The sequence below is a fragment of the Priapulus caudatus genome, unplaced genomic scaffold (genome assembly GCF_000485595.1).
Source record: "Priapulus caudatus unplaced genomic scaffold, Priapulus_caudatus-5.0.1 Scaffold358, whole genome shotgun sequence".
Taxonomy (NCBI): domain Eukaryota; kingdom Metazoa; phylum Priapulida; class Priapulimorpha; order Priapulimorphida; family Priapulidae; genus Priapulus; species Priapulus caudatus.
Window position 1 is genome coordinate 53325 of NW_014577419.1, and position 10273 is coordinate 63597.

General features: G+C 51.5%; 2 protein-coding genes across 2 annotated transcripts in view; one reads left to right on the forward strand and one right to left on the reverse strand.

Moving 5' to 3' along the window:
* LOC106809480 (translation initiation factor eIF-2B subunit epsilon-like) overlaps positions 1-2480 on the forward strand; it is a 20551-nt gene extending 18071 nt beyond the window's left edge. Inside the window, exons 10-13 of the mRNA XM_014812568.1 lie at positions 384-770; positions 1167-1256; positions 1653-1790; positions 2168-2480. Of these exons, the coding sequence (XP_014668054.1) occupies positions 384-770; positions 1167-1256; positions 1653-1790; positions 2168-2236 (684 nt within the window). The 3' untranslated portion in view covers positions 2237-2480. The remainder of the gene's footprint in view (positions 1-383; positions 771-1166; positions 1257-1652; positions 1791-2167) is intronic.
* A 3180-nt stretch (positions 2481-5660) lies between these two features.
* LOC106809481 (epidermal growth factor receptor substrate 15-like 1) overlaps positions 5661-10273 on the reverse strand; it is a 10259-nt gene continuing 5646 nt past the window's right edge. The window contains exons 6-10 of the mRNA XM_014812569.1: positions 9885-9978; positions 7976-8097; positions 7530-7657; positions 6621-6987; positions 5661-6456 (exon numbers count right to left, since the gene is read on the reverse strand). Of these exons, the coding sequence (XP_014668055.1) occupies positions 5661-6456; positions 6621-6987; positions 7530-7657; positions 7976-8097; positions 9885-9978 (1507 nt within the window). The remainder of the gene's footprint in view (positions 6457-6620; positions 6988-7529; positions 7658-7975; positions 8098-9884; positions 9979-10273) is intronic.

Below are 10273 nucleotides of genomic sequence, written 5' to 3' on the forward strand. Positions count from 1 at the left end.
CACGCACGCACGCACGCACGCACGCACGCACGCACGCACACACAGATAGACATACACAAACTCCCTTTTTATCTCTTTCTCTCTCTCTCTCTCTCTCTCTCGCGCTTCTCTCCCTCTCTGTCTCCCTCTCTCTCTCTCTCCCTCTCTCTCTCAACAGAGATGACAACCATCTTTCTTTTGCCCCACAGAGTTAGGACTTCTCTGTCTCTCTCTCTCTCTCTCTCTCTCTCTCTCTCTCTCTCTCTCTCTCTCTCTCTCTCAACACAAGAAAACCTCTCTTCTCTTGCCCCACAGAGCAGGCCCTCTCGCCACCTTTCTTAATACAGAGATGACAACCCTCCTACTATCTACTGATCTTCCTGGCTTCTTCTTCTCTCCCACAGATCTGGGACTTCACTCTCGACACAGCGGACGAGGAGGCTGAGGAAGATGACGACGACGATGACGCCAGCAGCTTCGCGAGCTCCCTCGACGACGACGACGGCGACGGCGGCGGGGGGCGGGACGACGTTGACGGGCGCGACAGTCCGCCGGCGGACGACGCGCGGCAGTTCTACGCAGAGGTGCTGGACAGCCTGCAGCGCGGCGTCGACGAGGACGTGCGCGCCGACAACCTCGTGCTCGAGGTCAACTCGTCCAAGTACGCCTACAACGTGACGATGCGCGAGCTCAACACGCTGGTGACGCGCGCCGTGCTCGAGATGCCGCACATACGCGCGGGCGGCGACGACGACGCCGCCGCGCTCACGCCGCCGCAGCTGATGTTACAGGTAGGTGGCGCTGATGGTGTGGCGGGGTGAGGGGGGGGGAGACCATGCACCTACGCGCGGGCGACGACGACGCCGCCGCCGCGCTCACGCCGCCGCAGCTGATGCTACAGGTAGGTGACACCCGCACGTGGAGAGATCAGGTGGGGTGGGTGGGAAGTAGGGGGGCAGGTGAGGAATGGGGGTGGCTGGGAAGTAGGGGACAGGGCAGACATGGTGTGGTAGTGATTTATGCGTGGATCTTTCCGTAAAATGAATTTTAGATCCTCGATCTAGCAACGACATTTCTTGTACGAGTAAAAAGTAATGTCTGTTTTCCATGCTTTGATGGCAATGACTGCAGAGCTGAGGTAGAGTGGTACACTAGTGAGGGTTTTTTGTATGGGTTGTCTGTTTCAGCTGAAGCCACTGCTAGTGAAATTCGCTCCAATTCTCAGCAATTATTTTAAGAGTGCCGATTCACAACTTGATTGCCTGAACGCGCTAGAGGTGAGTTAATCACACACCCAACCCGACACTGAATCCACTACTTTGTTCTACAAGTGTTTCTACTTCTATTAGATTTTGTTGGAAGGTAAAAAGAAACTTAGAACTAAAACCAGTATGAAATATGTTATAGGATGAAGTAATGGAATCGGAGATAAATTTTTCAAGTTTAAATGTAAAGTCTGAAGTGACTATTCATATAAAACATATTAAAGGCACTATGGTAAGGCTTGCATTGTAATCTCAGTTATTCACAGTCTTACAGTAGTTGGTTTTTATTCGGTCAACATCTTCTGCTGGTCCTCTGCTGAATTATTTCTACTGATTGACCTATAATGACCTCTCGTCTGGTGACCTGGTAGCTGTTGTTCAGCGACGTGTGCATTTGACGCGTTGCAGGAGTATAGCCTGGGCTGCAGCAGTACGGCAGCAGTGCTGGCCAAGGTACTGCACTATCTCTACAACGAGGAGATCCTAGGTGAGCAGGTGATCATGCAGTGGTACACGAAATGCCAGCATGCCGACCTGAAGTCACAGGTAAGATATGAGCAGAGCTGAATGGGGAATAGCTGAACAATACTGAGTAAGATAGGAGATGGAGCACGAAGCCGGCCTGGGATAGTTCCACATTATCTGTCGGCACAATTCGGCGCAACAAAAGCAATACCAGTGTCCGTGAGTGTAAATAAACAAGGTCTTCTATCTTCTTCAGATTCCGTGTTCTGACTGCCTTCACCGTATTAAAGATTCTGTCATTCCTTACGTTGTTGGGTGTTTTCCTCACTAATCTTTCGGTCGGCATTTACAAATAATCTTTTTCACCCGAATCTATGTGTTAATTTAATGTGCGGGTAACACGGAAACTTAGATGCGTGGCTTCCTCTGACGCAGCGGGTTTCCATTGCGGGTTTTAGGTGCAGCCATTCATCACGTGGCTTCAGGAGGCTGAGGAAGAATCGGGATCGGACGAGGAATCGGAATGATGCAAGCGACGTGCGATCTTACCTCGCCGATGCATTTATTATTGTATTACACAATGTTTTGTTGTATAAACCAGCTTATAAAAACAAGGGGGATTTTTTTAGTGCAGGGTGATTATCAGAGGGTATCATTCGGAAGGGAATAGGGAATCTCAGATGCGACTGTGTCTGTACGTGCGGTGTTTGGTAAAATTGTAAATCAAGATGAAAAAAACACTAATAAAACATGACAAGTGAACAACAACAAGGAATGCTGGTGTTTCTCTTCCTTCACATATATTAATCACTATCTTATATTTCCTAAAGTAAAATCTAAGATTCTTGCACGCGCATTATCGCTCATGATACCATGTGTCAAATAAATACCGCCGTCGGCGCCCCCTACGGCTCACAGTGCATGTGACAATAGAACGTCTCTCGCGATCAGCTGCTTGGGGATTAACACAGTCAAACTGTTTTGATCATGACTCACCGAGGCGGGCGCGGCGCAGCAACAAGAACAGCACAGCAATACGCGACTTTGTCGCTATTCCGTACCTCCACGAGGAAAATGTGATGCTGCGTTTGTGATGCCGCTGCTGCTACTACTGCTGCTGCTGCTGCTGCTGCTGCTGCTACTGCTACTACTGCTGCTGCTGTTGCTGCTGCTGCTGCTACTACTGCTGCTTCTGCTGCTGCTGCTGTTGCTGCTGCCACTACTGTTGCTGCTACTGCTGCTGCCGCTGCTGCTACTGCTGATGCTGTTACTACTGCTGCTGCTGCAAACCCACAGATCACTCTCCCAAAAGAACTGTCAAACAACTGCCTACCATGTTCTACCTCGACTTCTATATATGTTGTGGACACGGCTGCACCCGAGTAGGTAAGACGCGTTGCCAATGTCCGCCAGCAACGCTAACTGTCTAGCCCCTCTTCTACTCACTATGCAACATGACATCTCGCTACCGGTGGCTTCACCTGGTGGCGAGCGTACAAACCGACATACTGCACTAATAATCGGTGTAGTGCTACTGCTGAAGCTGGGTTTACAGTACCGACTTTACGTTGTCAATTTGTCCGTATGAAGTCGGTAGCGTACACCCAGCTTCATACCTGAAATGAAAGGCAAGAGACGTGCAAGAGTCTACGCAGAATGGGAATTCTACCGGGACTGCCGATCGGTAGACGCCCACAGTACGGCGTCCGTCCACGCTAGCAGCCAGGGCCGCAATTAAAAAAATCTTTGTTTGCCCTCGCCCGACCCAGGCTGAAAGGTTTGGGTAGGTAGGTCAGCTTCTTTTTTTTGAGGGGGGTATTTTTACAAATTCCGCATGGTGTCTACATGCTCGGGTGTGCTTGTGTGGAGATACCCTTTATGTTGAATGTTTGTTTTGCTTGGTACATATAATGTATTGCCTACAGATTTATATTTGTAAAAAAAAAGAATGGGAAAGATAAGTACTTTTTTTTGAGTCGGGCCCCATTTTGGCGGGTCGGTCGGGTGAGGGTAAACAAACAATATTTTTATTATGGCCTAGACGTGGCCGTCCCTACTGAGCAGTAGAGGCTGGAAACGTGCGAGTGTGATCGACAGTGATGGGCCAACGTTTCACTTTAACCCCCCCCCCTCACACAATTTAACCACGACCTATCATGTGAATCATAGTGAATGAGCGGGGGGGGGGGGAGTCTACCCCCAATATTTTTTACACCTCAGATCAGACGTGGCACACACGCGCTACACGATAGGCATAGTTTGATTTCGATAGCGTGCGCATGCGACGTCTGGGCTGTATCCTGCTCACAAAGATAAACATCAGTCTAGTGGTATGACTCGTACTGTGAAGGGACATGAAAGGGTATAAATATATATTATATATCATCATCAAACCAGCATATCAGATCCGCGTGGGGGAACACGGTAGAGCTGTGCCCTGTAGAGGCTGTCCTGGCCTCTTCTTCACACACATATATATTATCAGGAGTCTATCAATATTGATAGACTCCTGATATTATATACATATATGTGTATATAATATAATATATATATATATTATACATATATATTTATATCCTTTCACGCCTTCGACACTTTCAAACCTAATGAGAGATATATTCTTCTCACTTCCTTGCTACACCACTAGTCTAGGAATGCACGCGCGCATTGTTACCATCGCGTACAATTCACGAATCTGTTCATATCGACGACCCATCGACCGCAACGTTGTTTTAGCCACCATTCTTTGCGCTTCTGTAATGTAACTTCTGGGATGTAACTCCCTCCACTCCTGAACGAATAAAGGGTTGTAAGAGACCGTTTAAAAACATCCTAATGGTGTGCGTGGGGGAGAATGATTAGTAACTTGATAATAGATAACACTCCTTTCCTCTCACACTGTATACACATGCACGCAGGCGCACACAATATATATCTAGGCATAAGGCAATATATATATATATATATATATATATATATACACACAATACCAAGGGTGAACAATCTACAAGAGATACATGTCGTAGATTCGTCCCTGGTATAAATATATGTATATACTAACAACACACGGATGGATGGATGACCACCCTAGCTATGTATACCTATCTCTACGTTGCACTCGCTTCGTTAGTCACTCAGGCATTGTCGCCATGGCAACCATGGATAATTCACCGTGGCAGCCATTGTCTGATCGGCGCCGGCTCAACGCACCAGGCGGCGCCACCCGTTGCGACCCGATTCTGAGATTGAATGTTCACGTGTTTGCGATGCAGGCGCCACCTGGGACCGGTGCCGACGACGATAAATGAAGCAACTCTACAAGCGAAACGAACCACATCGATTTGGCAACGGGTTAATATTGGTTACGCCACACGGAACGGGTGAAACGCGCTGGCGAGCCAACGGCACCTGCGACCGCCGTGGCGCCATCTGCGCTCCCGCGAACGCCCCCGCGCATTTCGTCCGTGCCAAAAACAAAAATTCTGCACCAAGAAATAACTATTAACATCTCGATATACATGGCGCTACTATCACACGTTAGTCAAGTAAACCAGGAATCAAAAACCTGCGTCAGACACAGAACTACTGGTACTGGCTCGAGCGTTCGCTATCAGTATTGTTCGACAACAACAGGGACTATCTAGCTCGCTGAAAGGAAGATCACGCACGTAGATAGAACCAACCATTATAATAAATTACGTGACAACCAGGAGGTCACGACGAGGTCAGTTTTGATTCATTTTACAGTCCTTTCTCCTCTCTTCGCTTCTCACCCATACTCCCCTACTTCACTTATCCATCCTTCTCACTACCTCCCCCTGCCTGTCCACTGCTCCCTATCCCCCTTCCCTTCTCCTCACTTCCTTCCTTCCTATTCCCCTTCCCTTCACTTCCACTTCTTTACTTTCCCCCTTCACCCTTCTTCTTCATTCTCCCCGCTCGCCCTCCCCTCTACTTCCTAGCGTTCTCAGACTCTGCCTTGCTCAGTGCTATCGCTAGCTCTAGATCCTGCTGCTCCTGTAGAGCGCGCTGCTTGCGCTTGTCCTCCTCCAGGTGGCGACTCTCCGACGTTGCCCACGCGAGCTGGTCGTCTTCCGACATCCCCCTCGCCGACGCCAGCTTCTCCTTCTTCTCCTTCTCCTTCTCCTTCTTCAGCGAGCTGCGAGACTTAAACCCGAACATGTGCGACTTCTTCCCGCTGGACGTCGTGGACGTCGCCGTGGCGACCGCCGCGCGCTCGGTCGTCTTGGGCGGCGACGACGGCGGCGGCACGAACGCTGCCTCAAAGTCCGCGCCGCCCCGCCGCCCCACGCGCATTGCCAAGTTCCTCGCTTTTTGCAACCAGAGTCGAATTCGGCAGCGAGTCGGCAAAGGTTCGCGACACGCTGCCGCGCCCGATGTCCGCAAACGGGCGCTGCCGCCGAACGCGAGTCGGCAGGGGGCGCGACGCGCAGCCGCGGAGGCGGCGCCGCCCCACGGGTCAGCGGGGTCGCCGCAGGCCGTGACGTTTGGCACCTTTGAAACTGGCGCTCTGCTCGGCGGCCGCGTGGCGCCGAACGCCGGCGCTAGGTGCGCGGAACGCGGCCGGCGCATCGGCGACTCTCGGCCGCGGCAGGGGGCGGCCGGCGATTCCGACCTCGCGTTAGTCGGGTCGCGGCGGAGGCCACGGGCCGACTTTAGATCGCGCGGCGCGCGGCCGACTTGATCGGGGCGGCAGCGGTGCCGGCTCGGCGCCGCCGCTCTCTTTCTGATGCGCGATATTACAGTATGCGGGTCGCGCCAAGGGCTTGCGTGTCGAACCCCCACGGCAAGGGGACGGTTCCGCCTGCCCGTGGTCCTGTGTGGGCACGCGATCCCCCTCCTCCTCCTCTCCCCCTCTCCTCCTCTCCTCCTGCTGCGGTCCGCCCCCGCCTTCGACCGCAAACGGCATCGGAGTCGAACGTGGAAGATGGCGTCGCGTTGGCGAATGGGTCGGCCGCCTCGAACGGGTCGGACGCGAGCGCGGCGTCGCCCGCCATCGTGTCCCTGAAGGGGTCGCCACCGAACGCTTCGGCGGCGGCGGCGACGTCGTGGTTCGTGAAGGGGTCGTCGCCCTTGAATGGGTCGGCTTCTGCGAACGCTTCGTCGTCGCCGCCGGCAACCAGATCCGGCATCTTGCTCGCGCCGAACGCCTCGTGGTCGGGTCCGTTGGTGAGCGAGGGCGCCAGCTGCTGCTGCACGCTCGGACTCAGCCTGTAGGTGGCGCTGAGGTCTGCGTCGTCGACGCCCGTGACGTCACCTGTGTGCGCGGATGGAACGTTATTTTTTTCGTACAACGTCATCTTAGAATCTTGTTCGTGTTGTTCCGTGTAGACTACGATCTACCTAGCAATTAATTTTTTAGCTAATGACAACACACTAGAATAAAATATAATGCCGGTGATGTTGGATTGCTAACCCCAACTTCTTATGACTGTTAAAAGCAAGGGGCCCGTTGTCAGAAACAAAATTAGCGGCCCCTAGGATGATAACTAGTGGCCACTGCTGATAACCACCCATTATAGCAGGGGTTCTTAACGTGTGGGGTCCACGGATGGGCTTCAGGGGACCCGTGAACCAGGCGCATAAAAATAACCGTGTTTATGTGCTAATGTGCATTTTTCCGGAGGAGGGGTCTCCGTAGCTTTCACCAGATTCTCAAAGGGGTCCATAACTCAAAAAAGAAGCACTGCACTTTAGCTACCAACACACTACCCCCATGAATTCCCCCCCCCATTCATCGCTAGCTGTCAGCAGATAGTGGGTAGTTCCAGTAGTAGCTAGTGGTAACTTGAGACTCACTCGAGGCGAGGCAAGAGTCGAGACGTCTCATGACTGCCTCGATGTCGTCTCGCATCGTCTCCGTCGACTTAACCTGCTCTCTCAGCTTGCTCATTGTCGTCTGCGTCTGCTGCAACGCCAACCCAACCCTGCGGACAGAAAAGCAACCTGTAAATATTTCCGCAGCAGAAACTCCGCGAAAGTGAATCTTAATAGTAATCAAAATGAAATAATAAATAAAATCCTAAATTCATCACGCCCGAAAACGAACGACTCACACCTATAAGTTTGGTCTATATAAATTTAAATGTAAGCGAGAATGCACGCACACACGCGTGCGCACGTACGCAAAATGCGCATGTGCCTGCATGCATGAAAGAGTGTGTGGGCGTGCATGCGTGAAAGTCTGCGTGGGCGTGTACTGCAAAGACATGTGCATGCAGATCTACGAGTGAAGGTGACGATACTTGTCTAGTTCGGTGGCGGCGACGTCTGCGTCCGTCTGCAGTGTGTGCTCGTCGCGACGTAGCGCCGTCAGCTCCACCCGTGACTCCGCTAGCTGCTCCGCCTGCCCCTTCACATCGTCCACCTACCACACAGCATGATTACACACGTGTATGAGGGTCGTCGTCGGGGTCATGGTTAGGGTCAGTCATGGTTAGGGTCAGGGACACACGCACATGAGGGTCGTCGTCGGGGTCATGGTTAAGGTCAGGGACACGCGCACATGAGGGTCGTCGTCAAGGTCATGGTCAGGGTCAGGGACACACGCACATGAAGGTCGTCGTCAGGGTCATGGTTAGGGTCAGGGACACACGCACATGAGTGTCGTCGTCGAGGTCATGGTTAGGGTCAGGGACACACGCACATGAGGGTCGTCGTCGGGGTCATGGTTAGGGTCAGGAACACACGCACATGAGGGTCATCGTCAGGGTCATGGTTAGGGTCAGGGGCACACGCCCACGAGGGTCGTCGTCAGGGTCATGGTTAGGGTCAGGGACACACGCACATGAGGGTCGTCGTCGGGGTCATGGTTAGGGTCAGGGACACACGCACATGAAGGTCGTCATCAGGGTTATGGTTAGGGTCAGGGGCACACGCACATGAGGGTCGTTGTCGGGGTCATGGTTAGGGTCAGGGACACACGCACATGAAGGTCGTCATCAGGGTCATGGTTAGGGTCAGGGACACACGCACATGAAGGTCGTCATCAGGGTCATGGTTAGGGTCAGGGGCACACGCACATGAGGGTCGTCGTCGGGGTCATTATTAGGGTCAGGGACACATGCACATGAGGGTCGTCGTCAGGGTCATGGTTAGGGTCAGGGACACATGCACATGAGGGTCGTCGTCGGGGTCATGGTTAGGGTCAGAGACACACGCCCATGAGGGTCGTCGTCAGGGTCATGGTCAGGGTCAGGGACACACGCACATGAGGGTCGTCATCGGGGTTATGGTTAGGGTGTGGGTTAGGGCCAGGGTTATGGTCAGGTTAGGATAAGGGCTTGGGTAAGGGTAAAGGTAAGGGTTAGTATTAGGGTTAGGGTGAGGGTTAGGGTCAGGGTTATGGTAAGGTTAGGATAAGGGTTTGGGTAAGGGTCAGGGTCATGGTTCAGGTCAGGGTTATGGTTAGGGTCAGGGTTATGGTAAGGGTCAGGGTTTGGGTCAGGATTGTGGTTAGGGTCAGGGTTATGGTTAGGGTCAATGTTAGGGCCAGGATTATGGTAAGGTTAGGATAAGGGTTTGGGTAAGGGTAAAGGTAAGGGTTAGTAGTAGGATAAGAGTGATGGTTAGGTTCAGGGTTATGATAAGGTTAGAATAAGGGTTTGGGTAAGAGTAAAGGTAAGGGTCAGCATTATGGTTCAGGTCAGGGTTATGGTTAGGGTCAGGGTTATGATAAGGTTATAATAAGGGTTTGGGTAAGGGTAAAGGTAACGGTTAGAGTTAGTAGTAGGGTAAGGGTGAGAGTTAGGTTCAGAGTTATGATTCATAATAGGCATAGGGTCAGGGTTAGGGTAATAGTTAAGCTTAGGGTCAGCGTTCGGGTTAGGGCTAGGGTAAGGGTAAGTGTAATGGTTAGGGTAAGGGTTAGAATAAGGCCAAGAGTTCCGTCAGGGTTAGGGTTAGGTAGAGAAAATGTAAATTTTACGGTCGTTAACATTTCTCAGCTTTACACAGCTAAAACCTGATGAAGACCATAAACGAGTAAACACTAGTTGTTCACTTCTAACGTTACAGCGCACTGGCAACGAGTGACAGGCTGATTGAGCCGGCGTGGAGTGGACCTATGTCCTGTAGCGATGGTGCAGGCGTCCTCTCGACACACGTCAAGTATCACACGTTAGATCAGCTGAGCGGGGTAGTAGCATGTCGTACCTGCGTGGCCAGCTGCTGTTTCACATCTCTTATTGCTTTTGCCTCTTCATCACATTTCTGCTTCAAATCTTGAACAGTATTGTCTAGTTTCGTCCTGCCAAACCATTTGGGTAACAATTCAGTACATTACAACCAGGCATCACTATCACGAATAATGTCTACTTCTTCCTTCTTTCTCACTAAAGCCGTAATATATATATATATCATCAATCACAACAAACCTCTACCTGGATGACAGAAAAAGAAGCCATATGTTTCCAGCTACGTCACTTGAGAACACAAACGGTGCGCAAACATTTTAGGTTCTCTACAATAATAATTTAATACAATCAAAGTATAGAGACTTCACATAAAACTTTTGGCACCGCATTTCGCTTGCTATTCCATCG